This window comes from Schistocerca gregaria, chromosome 2 (genome assembly GCF_023897955.1).
Source record: "Schistocerca gregaria isolate iqSchGreg1 chromosome 2, iqSchGreg1.2, whole genome shotgun sequence".
Taxonomy (NCBI): domain Eukaryota; kingdom Metazoa; phylum Arthropoda; class Insecta; order Orthoptera; family Acrididae; genus Schistocerca; species Schistocerca gregaria.
In genome coordinates, this window is record NC_064921.1 from 388,779,765 (window position 1) to 388,798,228 (window position 18,464).

Below are 18,464 nucleotides of genomic sequence, written 5' to 3' on the forward strand. Positions count from 1 at the left end.
ATGTAATTGGAACAGGTTCACTCTAATGAAACAAAAGAGAAGTTGTGCCAAGCAAAGCATTTAGCATTAACTCCTGGAAAAGGAATTGTTATCAGCGACTTCAATGAAAATGATAATGATGGGGCTGCAAGCAGGGAGTCCCTATATGGAACATATAACAGTGATCTAGAACAGCACAAGTCAAATGAAAATGAAGAAATGGACAAGGAAAATGATAAAGATTGGCATGAATTTAAAGACAATGATTTCACCATAGTAAAATTTCCTATGAAAAAAAAAAAGATTCAGGTTTTTTATTGGCAAAATTGAAAGCATCTGTAATGATGCCTATGAAATGACATGTCAGAGAAAGAAAGTTCTTGATGGTAATGTTTATTTCGGCTTTCCAGAAATTGATGATGCAACTGAAGTAGAGCACAAATTATTAAAAAGTTGTTCCAGAACATAGAAGGTGGGGTAAATTTATTTTTGAAGGGCTATATATTTTTTTAAATCAAAATAGTGATTGGATTCACATCACTTGAAATCTAATTCTGTTCCTGCATACAAAATACAGTGGTGATCGGATTCGCACCAACTGTGGTGGTGAAACGGTCAACAACTATCTTAAAATAATAACTGCAATTATAAACTAAAAATAATGTAATACATGAATATATCATTATCAAGGTTGTGACATCAGTAAATGGACGAAAATTTGAAAAAAAACTGCCACTTTTGATGAGATTCACTCATTTTACAGTATTCCTTGATTTTCTTTTCCAAAGGAACATTTGAGAACTAAGTTCAGTGTTTATGGTTTTTCTTTGCTAGCCACAATTTCGGTTTATGTATCTCGACCCAGTTTCTCAACTAGGCATGGATCCAAGGGGGAATTGTGAGGGTCAAAACCCCCTTCCAAAGGGCAGATTGGAATATAAAGAATTATTAAAATGACATATTGATACTCACTGTAAAGATGACACACAGTGCTTCAGACATGCACAACTAAAAGACTGTTACACACTGAGATTTCAGCCAAAGCCTTCTCCAGGAAAGAAAGGAAAACACACACATACACAGAAGCAGGCACACCTCATGTGCACGTGACATGGCCAGAGTGCAACTGTTGCATTGCACAAAAGCAGCAACTAGAGTGGAGCAGGGAAGGGGGAGAGATAGCAAAATACATGTGGAGCGAGAGAAGAACATTGTCCAGTGAAGCAGGTAGGAACTGAAAACAAGACTGTCAGGCAGAGCATCTGGAGGCTGTGGGAGAAAGCGGGGAGGGGGACTGGAAATGGAGAGGGACAGACAGAGGAAAAGACTGGTGGTTGCATATGCAGAGAGCAGCACACATTGAGGGTGAGGGGACATGAATTTGGAGGAGGTTATAGGACAAAGGGGCGGAAAATGTTGGGTAGAGAATGTGGGGACAATAGGTTACTGTAGGTTGAGACCATCCCGTCCAGTAAGTCTCTCCTGACTCAGGGTTCTGGGTGACGTTTCTGAACTGTACCCCTTTTCCAAGACCTCTCCTGTCCTTTTCCCTCACCCCTCTTCCTTCCCCTATTTGTGAGTGTGTTCCCATGCCACTGCTTGATAAGAAGATATTTTTATCCATCCATTTACATTATATTGCCAATAATTGATTATTTTCATTGTTATATTATTATAGTGAAACAGTTTATATATTTTATTGTTGTTTTCATTAAAATCCTAGGGATCTGTGGCAAGTTCCTTCTTCTTCGTCTCCTCCTCCTCCTCCTCCACCCTCTCTCTCCCTCTCTCTCTCTCTCTCTCTCTCTCTCTCTCTCTCTCTCTCTCTCTCTCTCTCTCTCTTTCTCTCTTTTTGTGGCTGTGTAAGGGGAGGGGAAGGGAGGGAGGGAGGGTGATGCTTAGAGACGGTAATATGGTAATGAACTGCAACTTCTCAAGAATCAAAACATGGATCCAGTCTTAGTCTGAACACTAACTTTAGTGCCAGTGGCAGCCTTTACATGTGCATGTAATTTCTTTTGGTCTTGCGAGAAGTCAGTAGGTTTCCACTCATGTCCGTACTCCCTTTCCATGTTTGTCAACAGCAGTGTTACAATGAGTCCAAACTGTAAAACCATTCTCATTAACCTTATGTAGCAGAATAGTAAGGTAAAAAATTAGAGAAAATCATTATTTCAGAATTTCTTACAGTTTCCTATAAATTACACTACTGGACATTCAAATTGCTACAGCAAGAAGACATGCAGATGATAAACGGGTATTCATTGGACAAATATATTATACTACAACTGACATGTGATTACATTTTCATGCAATTTGGTTGCATAGATCCTGAGAAATCAGTACCCAGAACAACCACCTCTGGCTTAACGGCCTTGATATGCCTGGTATTGAGTCAAACAGAGCTTGCACAGGTACAGCTGCCCATGCAGCTTCAACACGATACCACAATTTACAAGAGTAGTGACTGGCGTATTCTGATGAGCCAGTTGCTCTGCCACCATTGACCAGACATTTTCAATTGGTGAGGGATCTGGAGAAAGTGCTGGCCAGGGCAGCACTCAAACATTTTCTGTATCCAGAAAGGCCTGTACAGGACCTGCATCATGCGGTGTCTGTGATGCAGCATCAAGGGTAACCACAACCATGGTCTCCAAGCTGATAGTCCATGCTGCTGCAAACATAGTTGAACTGTTCGTGCAGATGGTTGTTGTCTTGCAAACGTCCCCATCTGTTGACTCAGGGATCGAGATGTGGCTGCACGATCCGTTACAGCCTTGAGGATAAGATGCCTGTCATCTCGACTGCTAGTGATACGAGGCCTTTGGGATCCAGCACAGTGCTCCGTATTACCCTCCTGAACCCACCAATTCCATATTCTGCTAACAGTAATTGGATCTCGACCAGCGCGAGCAGCAATGTCGCGATACGATAAACCGTAATCGCAATAAGCTACAATCTGACCTTTATCAAAGTCGGAAACATGATGGTACGCATTTCTCCTTCTTACACGAGGCATCACAAAAATGTTTCACCAGACAACGCCAGTCAACTACTGTTTGTGTATGAGAAATCGGTTGGAAACTTTCCTCATGTCAGCACATTGTAGGTGTCGTCACCAATGCCAACCTTGTGTGAATGCTCTGAAAAGCTAATTATTTGCATATCAAAGCATCTTCTTCCTATCGGTTAAATTTTGCGTCTGTAGCACGTCATCTTCGTGGTGTAGCAATTTTAATGGCCAGTATTGTAATTAATTAATTGTTTGGCTATTTTCCTAACTAAAGCTTTAATGCAGTTTATGACTTGTACTTTTTCAGTTCTTGGTGTACAATTGTTCGTTGACCAGTAAATGTGGACCATAATTTTTCTTTTAAAACAGGAACTAAAAAAACATTCCATTGAAGACGTGGCTGCCTTTGACAATGGCCAACACTCGCAAAAAACAGATGTCACTTTTTATTCCGTAAGTCAAATTGCATTAAAGATGAATGCATCTGAAATCTGGTTTCGCAGGATAGAGCGGATCAGGTTATGGTTGTGGAGAGGGCCATATTTTCCTAAGAACCACGTAATTACACATTTCCTTAAAAAGATCAAATTAAAATAATACGGCTGAAGGCCTAGTTAAGAAAACTTGCAATACCTCCTGGGATGAAGGCCCAAAACCACACCAAAAACAAGAATGGCTGGAGGCCTGAACACAAGTTATAAAAATTACAAAAAAAGAAAAAAATATTTCACGTAAATACTCGGCTGAAAATCACACACAAGACATCGAACAACTCGGGTCTTAGGACCTAGATAACAAGAATTTCAGATAGAGTAAATTTAAAAAAAAATAGTTTTAAACTAATCAATTTTCAGAATTTTAATTTAAGATGGCTGCAGGCCTTGTCTTAAAAATATTTCATGTAAAAACTTGGCTGAAAACCACACACTGGATATTGAACAACTGAGTGCTTAAGGCCTGGATAACAAGAATTTCAGATAGAACAGACTTTCAAAAGTTGGTTTTTAAACAAATCATTCTTCAGCTTTAATTTAAGTCAGCTGAAGGCCTTATCTTAAAAATAATTCACGTAAAAGCTCAGCTGAAGACCACACACTGAACATTGAACAACTGAGGGCTTAAGGCCTGGATAACAAGAATTTCAGATAGAACAAACTTTCAAAATTTAGTTTTTAAACAAATCAATCTTCAGTTTTAGTTTAAGTCAGCTAAAGGCCTTATTTTAAAATTAAAACAAGCTTAATTAATAGATGGATGAAGGCCTCACACAGCACATCAGACTAAAATGAAAATCACAATCTAAAACCAACAGAACAGTGGTACTCAGAAGTGTTCCAAGGGTCGGTCTGAGGAGGTAACTCTAACATAAGTTTGGGTGAGACAGACAGTCAAGTGTAAGGTTCAATAATTGGATGGCAACCTGACCTAGGGACAGCTGATGGACCAACCAACAACCTAATCAATTCCCTTCTGTGCGACCAACAGTACGACAACGGAAAATATCTGCCAAGGACAAAGATACTCCACTACATGTTCAAAATTGGCATCTAAAAATAGCCAAGGCACAATAACCACTTTTAAGGGGGAAAAAAATGAACAAACAACTAAAAGGCTATCAATCTACATGCTGTGCCGGACAGCATCAACACAGCAAGGAAAAACACACTGCCGGAAATCTATGCTAATGACCAGGGCAGGTAACTGGGGCGTTAATGGCCACAAGGCAGAAAATACTGCTGGTTCACTTCACTGATAAGTAACAACCAATTTAAAAGTTAAAGACCACACAGGAAGACAGCTGCAAAATTTTGCCGACTCCAACACATCATACATTGCTGCTAGCCGGAACAGCCCAGGAAGCAACAACCGACAGTGAACGAACAGATGTCACTGCAGTTGAGGTTTCATAACAGGTTAACTGCTCACTCAACTTCAGTCTCCAGGTTCGGTGGGGAACGAACTTCGTCGCTCTCACAGCTAGTGCCTCACAATCCAAATGCGCATGCGCGCCGCGAGTAGGCCTGGCCTGAACTTGTGCCACGGAGACTTCCTCGCTGCTCTGTCCCAACCAGCCGACTCAATCCAGCACACAGACAGCATTAAAATAACTGCTCAGGCAAAACCACTCAAGCTACTCATGGTTGTGTGAAAACACTTCCACAAACAACTCGGACAATACTAAAACAGTTGCTGTGAAACAACAAGGACAAATCACAAGTCAACACACACAGAGAACCCTGAAGTGATCGGCGACCAAATACGCATGGTCTGATGAGATGACCAACCAAACAACCAACCGAGGTCATCCTCACTCAAGTCATTTGCATTGGCAACGGTCAGGCAAGTCAGGGCTGTCCAGACCTCACTGCTGCTCCATCCCCACTCAGCTCCCGACACATGACGACTCAGAAATACTAGTGGTCACTCCAAAGTTAGTACGAAAGTGCTCTTATCGATAAGTGCAGTTGCTGACACTCATGGGCAGGCAAGTCAGCAACTTAGTGACACCAGTAAAATGAATAAGAAATGGGATGGCAGTACCGAAAGACAAGATTTCAAATAATAAATGGCACAAACACAAGCCGCGCACAGCTCAGCATCAGTGGTTAGTTCCATTACCTACAGTTCATGAAAGTAATGAATAAGTATACCAGTGGTGAAATCATTGTTTTCCTTTTCATTTGTAATTCTTGTCAGTTTTACTTTGTGTAGAGGTAACACTAAATTGTAAAGTTCCAGTAGCTTCCAATTTAGTTACAAATACATCAAATATTTTCCTTTGTTCTTTATTATTATAGAGAAATAATCTGTCATTCTCACATTATGTGCTTCATGTTGTCTAAAAATGTATTGGTACTCTATTTATTTCTCTACAACTAATAGGAAAACACAAACAACTGATGTAGCACATGAGAACTAGTCATGGAATGGGATAAAATGTTTGCAGGTTCATGTCTATGGTTCTCAAAACAGTTGAAACCCACACACCATAGCATGCCACTACATGAGCAAAAACAAAATGCTGCAGGCCATCTTCTTTATTTCATTGTGTTAAACCATTTTGTTTTGGCACCTATAGCAGCATGCTACAATACAGTGGCATGAGTGTTGCAATATGTACCAGGACAGCAGACATGTACTTGCAAACAAACAGAAAATGGATTATATAATTTCATTTTTTTCAAAATGATAGTTAGAACTTAGACTACTTCTCATATTATGTAATGAATCAGATCATACACACCCATCATAATTAGTAGTAGTGATTTCCATAGTTCTGTCACTTTGACAGGTAATAAACCAAATTTTAAATATAAGCTGAAATTGTTTCCCCTGGCAATGTAAGTGCAAAGTAGCAGATAAACATATCTGCAATTGTTGTTGATCTTAAGCTTCTTTTGCTAGTAGCATGTGTATCATGTGGCAGCTTTGTTAGTGTTACCAGGGATGCTGGACTACCTCAGTAGAGTTCTAGATGATTGACATTAGTGTCAAACTTAACAATAATACTAAACAAGGAAATGCAGTGTCTTAGAATCTGGACACATTTTCGGAGAGAGCAAGTTCAATATTCCTTTCTAGTCATACTGATTTCTTGAGTTGTATATTTACTCACCCAGATTTATCATACTGTACTGGTTATAAAGTACTACCGGGCATGTCAATATAACATAATATACAGTATAACAAAGAATGAAAATAAATGTATTTTTTTCTACACTGATCTGCCAGTTCATGAAGTTGTTCTGAGTAAATATCATTCTTTCAAAGACAGATAAACGTAGAAAACTTAAAGCACCAAACTCAGTAAATGATGTTTACAAGGCTCCATTTTTAACGCTATAAATTGCCCTCAAGTTTCTTTGTTTCATTGTAAATATGTTTATGATCTCAGAAAAAATTCCCATGCTTCCATAGCAAACCAGTGAATTGAATTGTGTGTAGTACACATGTACAACTGTTTCTTTACTTGTTGCAGCTTTTAACACCCTCAGATCATACTACAGCACTGAAAATTTCTTTTGCAGGTTCCTTGCAAGTGTATCCCATTTCATGTCCTGCTAACCCATAAATCTAAAAAAATTGTAACATTAACAACTTCAGTTTTTTTTAAATCTTATTTGGATATATTTTTGGTCACATTAATAAGTTAAAATTGATATAATTAGTTTCTTTGTGATGAGCCATTCTGAAAATATTAACATAAAGTTTACTGCTTAGCTGCAAACATTCTATGCTAAATGTTAGGAAGGCTATTATCATTAGCAAATGCAGGGTGGGCAGGATAAAACTGGCCCAGAATAATGTTTTCTGGTGGTCAAATTCCTTTTGGATGGTTATGGTTTTGTACTCAGAACAGAGCCTGTTTCATTTAGTTTTAGCACTAAATTTTGTGTTGTAAATTTTGCTGGGGTTTTGCCAAAACACTTCCAATATTAAGGGGAGGTTTACTATCTTTGGCCCAAAAAAGCATGTTCTTTGAGAATTGTTTTCTTGGGATGTGTTATAGATATCAATATCAAATGTGGTCAAAATGTTTATTGATATTTCCTCTACAAACTGGAATTTTTTCGACTGGAAATGTCAAACAGTAAAGGCAAAAGTGCCGTCAGAATGAAACAAAATTTCAATGTAGCCCACCACACAAGGCCTTTGAAAGTTTTTGTATCACCGTCCCCAATATACACTCCTGGAAATGGAAAAAAGAACACATTGACACCGGTGTGTCAGACCCACCATACTTCCTCCGGACACTGCGAGAGGGCTGTACAAGCAATGATCACACGCACGGCACAGCGGACACACCAGGAACCGTGGTGTTGGCCGTCGAATGGCGCTAGCTGCGCAGCATTTATGCACCGTCGCCGTCAGTGTCAGCCAGTTTGCCATGGCATACGGAGTTCCATCGCAGTCTTTAACACTGGTAGCATGCCGCGACAGCGTGGACGTGAACCGTATGTGCAGTTGACGGACTTTGAGCGAGGACGTATAGTGGGCATGCGGGAGGCCGGGTGGACGTACCGCCGAATTGCTCAACACGTGGGGCATGAGGTCTCCACAGTACATCAATGTTGTCGCCAGTGGTCGGCGGAAGGTTCACGTGCCCATCGACCTGGGACCGGACCGCAGCGACACACGGATGCACACCAAGACCGTAGGATCCTACGCAGTGCCGTAGGGGACCGCACCGCCACTTCCCAGCAAATTAGGGACACTGTTGCTCCTGGAGTATCGGCGAGGACCATTCGCAACTGTCTCCATGAAGCTGGGCTACGGTCCTGCACACCGTTAGGCCGTCTTCCGCTCACGCCCCAACATCGTGCAGCCCGCCTCCAGTGGTGTCGCGACAGGCGTGAATGGAGGGACGAATGGAGACGTGTCGTCTTCAGCGATGAGAGTCGCTTCTGCCTTGCTGCCAATGATGGTCGTATGCACGTTTGGCGCCGTGCAGGTGAGCGCCACAATCAGGACTGCATACGACCGAGGCACACAGGGCCAACACCCGGCATCATGGTGTGGGGAGCGATCTCCTACACTGGCCGTACACCTCTGGTGATCGTCGAGGGGACACTGAATAGTGCACGGTACATCCAAACCGTCATCGAACCCATCGTTCTACCATTCCTAGACTGGCAAGGGAACTTGCTGTTCCAACAGGACAATGCATGTCCGCATGTATCCCGTGCCACCCAACGTGCTCTAGAAGGTGTAAGTCAACTACCCTGGCCAGCAAGATCTCCGGAACTGTCCCCCATTGAGCATGTTTGGGACTGGATGAAGCGTCGTCTCACGCGGTCTGCACGTCCAGCACGAACGCTGGTCCAACTGAGGCGCCAGGTGGAAATGGCATGGCAAGCTGTTCCACAGGACTACATCCAGCATCTCTACAATTGTCTCCATGGGAGAATAGCAGCCTGCATTGCTGCACTGTACTAGTGCTGACATTGTGCATGCTCTGTTGCCTGTGTCTATGTGCCTGTGGTTCTGTCAGTGTGATCATGTGATGTATCTGACCCCAGGAATGTGTCAATAAAGTTTCCCCTTCCTGGGACAATGAATTCACGGTGTTCTTATTTCAATTTCCAGGAGTGTAGTACGTACTTCATGCCGAATAACTTTTCTGAATGACAAAACATCTCCTTCATGGCGTCGACCTCCATTTTGCTCACACTTCCAGAATGATTCACGCTGCATTGTTCTTCGTGAGACTCGTACCATTTTTCATACTTTGCGAGATCTAGTGATGCTGTGTTATCACAACAACTCTGACAGAATGATGTCTTGACAATCTAATACTTTCTTGAAATATTTGCCGAATAGCGAAGTTATTCCAAACAATGAGGAAAAGTTGCACTTCTTCCACGATCCATTGCCTGAGACTGATAAATGCATTCATTCCTGACCCGTCTGTCTGTTTATTTCAACTTCCTCAGATACTGTTCTCATCCGAATGACCCTAAATACAGCCTATGCAGCAACATACACATTTTCCAGGTAATTGTAGTACAGAGTAGTAGAGAAGCCAACTGACACATCCATGAGCCCAAAAAACAAGTTCATGCCGCACATACGCACATACCTTGTCCTAACAGATGCATAAAGAACATAAGGTGACGATTAATATCATACAACTGGTTTACTGTCGGAGATAATTTGACATGGCGTACGGGACACTTGCATCAAGAAGTCAGTTTGAAACCAAGGCCCCGTTCACTGGTCCAGGTGAATTTGACATCATCGTTGCAGGTCTTGCACTTTAATATTGTTGATAAAAAGTTGAAGGCTGCCAAACAGTCCAGCATCACATAGGAAAATCCAGGGTCAATCTCAATGCCATCGTAGTCAGTGAATTTTAGCTTTTTCGTGGATGTGCTCACGAATGTAGTCTCATGCTCAGCTGTGTGCTGGTTCCCTTTGAATTTCCTTGGCCTCTCAATCGAACGACGATCTGTCCCGGGTTTTACAGCATTTTCATCACACCTGTCACATGTGTGCTTGTTTACAGAATAAACTGATCCAAGAAGCGAATCTTACGTAGGAATCTATATTGCAATATTTACCAATGGTCAGTAAATGAAGTAGACACGCACCACCATCTAGCGATTATTCGAGTCAGGTTTAGTAATGGGCAAGCATAATTTTTCATGGCTACAAAGTCGAAATTCCCCAAAAACAAACCAGTGCATGAAAAAGTCGATTTCAGACAGGTGCATACTTTTGTTCAACTGTGAATAACAAGCATTTCCATTCCATATCCAGAAAACCGTTTCAGGGGTGGATTATAAACACTTTTATGGATCGAAAAATGCTATTTAAAAAATATCGATTTTTTTGAACCAGAATATAGTAAACCTTCCCTTAACTCTTGTTAAACAACTTTGTATGTTTTCCAAAAATTATCCTTTACATAATGCTCAGCAATGAACACACAGTTTTTTTTTATCATTAGTATTATTTTGTGTTGCATTCAACTGGTCACTAAACATGTCTGCTCCTCTCACTCACTTTAGTGTAATGACATAGCAAAGTACTCAGCACAGAGCACACAGAAAATGAGCGGGTGCAGGCATGTGACAGCAACCAGTTGGATTACTGAAATCATGGTTTCTGCATTTTCCATGTTGGGCAGTTCTCCTGTTCATTAACAAGGCTCAGTTCTGCATCAGTCCCACACACATTTTTTGGGTCGATTTTATTTTGCCCATATTGTAGAACAGACTTTTGGGGCCTAGGTCATCCTTATAAATCAGATGGAGTAATGGACCCAGGAACCAGCCTTGAGGATGTCCATATTTTTAATGGTAATTGATCAGAAAAGAAAATGCAGTTTTTGATCTTATTCTGTACATTACACTCAATTGATACCTTCTGCCTGCAATTTGGTAGACATGAACATAACAAATTGTTTGCTACTCCTCTTGTGCCTCATCCTTGTAATTTTTCAGGCAGGAGTTTATGATCCAAGAGAGCAAAGACTTTCAAAAGGTCTAGAAAAATTTCTGCAGTGAGTTCATGTTCATTGAGGGATTGTAAACCATAAGCTAAAGACTTTTTTGGGGGGGTGGGGGCGGGGGGGGGGAGGGGGGAGATATATGTAGAATTTCTGAATACTGCAGTTTAGTAGTAAGAGGTTAATGTTTATTTATAAAATTTATCATTCTGTCATGGACAAACTGTTTTGCTAACACACTTGTATAGTAAATAACTGAGATATAAGGTAGTAGTTGGTGTCTATATCAGTAGAACCTTTATTCAGTAGTGGTGAGACTTTCGCTATCTTGACAACTTTCAGAAAAATGCCAGTTTGTGTTGAGAAGATCAATAGTTTTAGGTACGGTATTACTATGCGCTAAATGCATAATTTTAGTATGAAGTCTGATACTTCATCAATGTCACTTGCAGTTTTATTACCATACATAATGCTTTTATTTTATTTATACGTTCACGAGGATTTGCTCTGTACACATACTCAGGAGCATCTGTAATCACTTACTTCTTGAAGATATTTGTTATTGGTTGTTTATAGCCATGAATAAGGTCTTCAGCTAGTGATGTGAAGTATTAATGGAATTTTTTCACAACTAATTTTGTCACATCATCTTCTTCAAATGGTAAAGATATGTTTTTCTTTAGACAGTACATTACAAACATTTCTTTTGATAACCTTCCATTTTGTGTGATAAATTCCTATCTGATTATCATTGTACATAATTTTTGATGCAATGTCACTCTGCTGTGGACCTTTGTTTAGATTTTAAAATAGTCATTAAATTCTAGGGAAACTTTATATTTTGTACAACAGAATTGCATAAATCTGTTCATCTCACTTGTAATTTTAATGCCTATTCTCAGCTATTCTACTTTGTTCTTAATATCTACTGTAACATTTTGGATTGTAGAGGGAAAGCTATGTTAAAATAGTAAAAGAGGATATTTTGGAGAGACATGTATATACTACTGACATTTTTCTCAGTGATAATGTTTTACCAGTTTTTCCTAACTATTGAGACATTAACTGTTCTAATATCTTGTTTAGTTATTTTTTTGCAACTTTTACTGATTTTCTCTCTCTCTTACACATATTCCCTGTACCTCATGATCAGAGTATCCCACACTAAGTACAATGACAGTGAGGCATAGTTTGTATTTCAGGTAAATATTTGATAAATGATAGAATTTTCATCTGTTGTTGACCTTATTGGGCAGCATATTGTGGGGATTGATTGAATGCTTTTGTCCTGTTTATACAAGTATTGCAAGCATTACAGTTCTTTTGTAAAAAATTGTCTTGAAGTCACCACAAAGCTGTCTTTATATCTACAATAGTGGGCAGGCCTGTTTGGCAGAACTTCTAATTTGTTCATTAAAATGGACAAGATGTCACTTGGTGCTCTATATTTGTTAATGATTATTAATTTAAATTCTGGCAGATTGGCTACAGATAGTTCAAAATCCTTTTTGACCAGGGTAAAATAATGTTTATTTGTGTCACGGAAATGCAGGGTGTCCCACTCAAACCTCCCTGATTTCAAGGACACAGGAGAGAAAAACCACAGCAGACACAACAATAAAAGATGCACCACATTGTAGAGCATCTCACAGAATTTACATTCCCCCGTCAGAAGTGCCAAGATTTGTCGCCAGAGTGCAGCACGGTCGCATGGGGTGAAAATGTCGACTCCACAGCAGTGCGCGCAAGCAGTAGTGTGGCATGCAGAAACAAAATAGCCGAGTATTGTGCAAAGAAATTATGATCGTGTGTATGAATGTGATCCACCTGATGTGAAAACAAGTAAGGAATGGTATAGGATGTTTCTGGCAACCAGAAGTGTTCTGACACATTCTGGTGGTGCACATTATGGAGTTTCAGAAGAGACAGTGGAGAACATCAGACAAACGTTTCTCAGAAGCCCATGTAAGTCAATTTGTCAAGCATCTAGGCAACTTGACATACCTCAATCAACATTGCATTGTGTGGTTCACCAGCATCTTTGTATGTGTGCTTACAAAGTGCAAATTCTGCAACCTCTGACACCAAACGACAGACAACGCAAACAATTTGCTGCAGATATGCTGCAGAATATTGATGTGGATGCCAGCTTCCTGGAAATATGTTTATTCTCAGATGAGGCAATCTTTCATCTATCAGGATGGGTTAATAGGCATAATGTTTGGATTTGGGATTTGCAAAATCCGCACATTGTCATTGAACATGTTCATGGTAGCCCTAAACTAAACATCTGGTGTGGGCTAACGCACAACAGGATTGTTAGACCGTTCTTCTTTGTGGAACAAACAGTAAATGGCTCAGTGTATCTTGACATGTTGGAGCAGTTTGTGCACCCTCAAATACAAGACTTGCAACCCAACATCATTTTCAACAAGATGGAGCTCTGCCGCATTGGTCAGTGGCTGTTCACAAGTTACTGGTTAGAAAATTTCCCAGTTGTTGGGTTGGATGCGGAGAACCCATTGCCTGGTCACCAAGTTCACCTGACATTATGTCGCTTGATTTCTTCATGTGGGGTTTCATGAAAGACCACGTGTATGCGACCAAAGAGGATGATATTCCTACATTGCAACATCGCATCACTAATCTCTCTCTCTCTTTTTCTCCCAGGGTCTTTGAAATCAGGGAGGTTTGAGTGGGACACCCTGTATATCTATTATTTCACAAAAACATCAGTATCACCCTGTGTGGATATTTCGCTACTAAAGTACCGTTCTGGCCTTTAAAATTGTAAGACCAAGAAAGATTGATAATAACAAAATTTTACTAGTTAATGTGTACATGATTAATTTAGGTGATTTGGGGATATGCTCGATGCAAAATTTTCAACACAAAACTGTCACCTACAGCAAAAACAAAGGTTCTAATCCAGTAGGGCACTGAGTCCAATTGAGCTTTGATGACAGATGTAGGTACTGTACAATATTCCATGCTGCTACAACTTTATGCCAGAGTTAATCTATCATAGTAGCTGGTGGGTGGCTGAATGCCAGTCTTCAGCAGACCTATCACCAGAAATTTTCATTGGGTTTGAGATCAGGAGAATGTTGTTGTAGGGAAACAGTTGAACACACTCCATATCAAGATAGGTCAGGACAGCACAGACAACATGCACTCTTGCAGTATCTTTTTGAAAGCTAATGTCATGGAGACCTTAAAGATAGGGCTGAGTCACCAGCCTTAACAGTTCAGAAATGTAACACCCTCTGTCCAAATTACTATCTGTTTAAGCTTGAGGTGACTGTGTCGTGTACCCAAGGTATTCCACACCATATGCCCAGGTGCTGGGCCCATATAACAATGATGAATGCATTCTGACAGTTTTTATTTCCCTTGGGGCCTACACACATGATGCTGTACGTAGAAGCAAGACTCCTCTGAAAAGATCATATGTTCCCATTCATATGCTGAATGTTCTCAGTGGACACACCACAGATGGGTGCTAATCTCTCTGTTACTGCATCAAAAGAAGCTACAGCAATGGTTGCATACTGACAGTTCGTGATACTCCAGATGTTCACATGGATACTTTTCTTGCGGCAAACAAACCCATTTCCTGACTTAAGGTATGAGATGTGGGTGTAAAATACTTCACTGCTGATTGAATTATTTACTGGCCTCTTGTGGGGATGAGATCCTGCATGGTGTTGTTGTGGCCAACCATAACCCAGTAATTCCATATTTGGAAGAGAATCATGGGATCTCAGCCAACCCAAGCAGAAATACCATAAAACCATAAACAGGAGACTCAGTATATCACAAATCTGGCGCTGTCAAATCCTGGGTCTCGCCAGTTGATGCTTCCTCGTTCTTACACAAGGCTTAACAAATGTGAATTCTGAATGAGAAAATCTTTCCTTATGTACTGAATATAAATTGTGTTGCTCTTACCTATTTTCTGCAGTTCCACTGAAATGTTAATCATTTGTATATTTAAGTTTGTAGTACATTACAAACTAATGTGACATTTGTTGCATGATACGGCAATTTTAACCCCCAAGCAGGCACACCTGTGTATAAAGTGCACCAACCACAAAAACATTGTCTTTTACCATTCTGTTGTTGCTCTAAAACTGCAAGCCCATGCCAATTATTGCTTCAGCTAATGCACTGCGAAGTTGTGCTGTCATATGTCCAAATGAGCAGCAGTGATATACCGTATTTACTCGAATCTAAGCCGTACTTTTTTCCGGTTTTTGTAATCCAAAAAACCGCCTGCGGCTTAGAATCGAGTATGAAGCAAGCCGAAGTTCTGAAAAATGTTGGTAGGTGCCCCCACAACTAACTTCTGCCTCGAATATATGTAGCGCTACACAGGCATGCTTTGTAGGCACAAAGATAAATACTGGCGCCAAAACCTCTGCGTCGGTAAACAAATTTAAAAAAAAGGTGGAAGACGAGCTTTTTTTCTCCGCCCCGAGTTTCGACCATTGAATTTTCATAAATTATCCAACGAAGTAAATACAAATTCCGTATTGTTCCTCTTCGTATGTAGCAGAATTTCAATGTACCACGAAAATCCGACTGGCAAAAGTGTTTGGGGTGTTTGTCACTATGGACAACTCTACGTTCTGAATTTTTCCTACCTGTGAGAAGAGGTGGTTGTTAATAGGAACCTGATGAAATGTGAATCAAATGCAGTATTCTCTTCACCATAATAATGATACGAATATAAACATTTTGCCATATATTCTTTCGTGTTTGCTGCTATCTCATTTAAATCATGTCTGCCTAATAAACTACGAAACTTGATTGAGACAACAGCAAACGCGGAAGAATATACATATCATGTCATGTTTATATTCGTATTATTCTTATGCCTAATAGTGATACAGTCAGAAATGAAGCACGGCAACTGAATCGATTTTTAAATCTAAGATGACTCTAATTTCTGTGCACAATTTGATGTACTAAAGAAGGGGCCGCAAAGATTTTCAAACGGAGAAAAATTTTCGCCCAACTCTCGTTCAGAACATGTTCTATCATACGCAGTCTATTATTTGGTTCTTGTTGATCATTATCAAAGAAAGCAGCAGTGTAAGTAACAACAAATAGCAGTCTCTTGCCATTGTTTCGCTAATGAGATGATTCCTCTTTCTTTTTTTTTTTGTTGTACGCGGCGGTAGCGCGCACAAAAGCAAGCCATGCCGCGAGCGGCGACAGGCCGTAAATAGACGCACTATCAGAATGCGACAAACAATGCATGACAGTACAGTAATGCATCTTCAGCTTAGAGTGACGTAAACACCTATAACAAAGAAAACGGCACTTATCAGATCAAAGCAAAATAAGCAATCGATTCAAACCAGACACAGCACGTGAAAAATGAAGGGTACCCGTATAAATACGGACGGAGCGCCTGACGCGTAGCAATGGCTACATGGTAAAGCTTAACTGCTAAGCTTACGACTCGAACCGAACTACTGTAGCTGTATCGTCATTCATTCGACCTAAATTGAGTCTCATATTACAATGGACCAACTTTGTTTCGATTTGGTGGTGCGGCCTAAAACTTTTCTCTCCCCTTGAATTTCGAGTCTCAAATTTCAGGTGGGGCTTAGATTCGGGAATTTTTTTTTCTCTTTATTTCGAGTCTCATTTGTCAGGTGCGGCTTAGATTCGAGTGCGGCTTAGATTCGAGTAAATACGGTAAATTAAACAGCAAACTAGGTGAGAAAAAATGTATGATAGGCCTGCATATAAGAAAATGACCCAGACTCTGAGCCAGCTGCACAATCCCACAATGCGGTAGTTGTCTACGAGATTATTAGCAGCCGAATAAGTGGTTGGCTGTGGTCTGATGCAACTGGATGTTTAATGCTTCAAGTGTGTTATTACTGTGGGGTAACACTCGTATGCAGCATCAGAGTTATATAGTTGAGGGAATTGGGTGATAGTTGTAGGTAAACAACTAGTATTCTCTCATATGACAATTTATTAGCACTTCACGTCTACACAGATACAAGTCCATGAGGCTAACTCCCGTTGGCGGAAAACATCCTCCCAAAACTCTCCATCTCAAAGATAGCACACTTACACTCTTTACAAATATCGATATTTACGGCGCTGCACGCCACATAGCCCCCCCCCCCCCCCCGCGCAGTATGGAGTACGTCCCTGTGAATGGGGGGAGGGGGGGGGGGGTGAGAAGTTAGGAAGGTAACATACAGTTCTTCAGCGTCAGGCGGAAGCGGTCGACTGGTAGGAGACCGGGAGGTGCAACCCGGTACGTCGACGGCAAAATCAGCAAGCGAAGCCGGCGGCCGAAGACGATGTCCTGTCCTGGAGTGGAGGTGTAGCACTTCGTCTGCAGGCAGGGGGAGAATCACCTTGCCAGAAGGCCTAACAAAGGCACGCAAATTGCCACACGCAGCACTTGTGCTTAATTTAAAGCGATGCACCACACGAGTTTCTGCACTTCCTCCCTCAATTTTGTCACACGAGAGTAACACACACGTCTTATCACCATCAACAACAACAGATAATTTATGTATGTCATCAGGATGTACATGTGTTGTGAATTCTTGGGTGGCACCTGTACGAGCCGGGGGGGGGGGGGGGGGGGCGGCAGGGAGGTGTGGGGAAGCCATGGCAGGGAGAAGCGTTTGCGGAGAGGGGTGTGGCAGGTGCACTGGACTGCGCAGGCGACAACCTCGGGTGATCAACTGACGGCCGAGGGAGTGTGGCCGAAGGCAACGAGGAGCCCACATGGATTGAACGGCGTGACCAAGAGCTGTCACACGAAGATGGTGACACAATGGTAGAATCCAAGTGGTTGGCAGCTCGACTGCGAGGGCTGGGAGGAGTGAAGCCTCGAAAAGTTTGGCCACTCGAATTAGATGAGAGCGGAGAAGAAGCAGTGCTCGGCAAAGAAGCCCGCTGTGGAGAATCAGTACCCGAATGTATGGTATGAGAAGATGAGTGGCCACTTGAAGTAGGACTGGAAGAGATAGGGGCCGAATCAGGGGGGTCCACCTGAGGCTCAATGAAAGCTGGTTTCACTCGGTTGAGTGAGACCGTGGTTACAGAGTCTTTTATGAGGAGGTCCATGTTATTCCCGGAGCGTTTGACAACCTTGTAAGGACCTGTGTAGGGTGACTGAAGTGGGGCTTTGATTGAGTCATCTCTGAGAAACACATACCCACAAGAGTCTAGAGTGCGCGGTATGTACACGCGCGGAGGTGTATGACTAGCCGGAAGTGGCGGCTGAAGTTTGCTGCAGTGCAAGCGCACTCGCTCGAGAAGTGAAGGGAGTTCGGAGGGCCGAGGAAGTGGGGTGGGAGCGACTAATTCTCCAGGCAAAACCACCGGTTGGCCATACACAAACTCGGCTACGGAACCCTTGAGATCTTCCTTGAAAGTCGCACGAAGGCCAAGAAGCACCAAGGGCAGTGCTTCTGTCCATAGTGAGTCATGACAATGCAAGGCAGACTTTAAGGTACGATGCCATCGCTCGACAAG

General features: G+C 41.6%; 1 protein-coding gene across 3 annotated transcripts in view; it reads left to right on the forward strand.

Annotated features, from left to right (window-relative positions):
* Window positions 1-18,464, forward strand: part of LOC126321049 (uncharacterized) — a 125,336-nt gene that overhangs the window by 14,628 nt on the left and 92,244 nt on the right. Inside the window, exon 3 of one of the 3 annotated variants that reach the window (XM_049994142.1) lies at window positions 3,362-3,445. The exons of the other annotated variants lie outside the window; for them this stretch is intronic. Coding sequence (XP_049850099.1) covers window positions 3,362-3,445 — 84 coding nt within the window. The remainder of the gene's footprint in view (window positions 1-3,361; window positions 3,446-18,464) is intronic. 3 annotated transcript variants of the gene reach the window in all.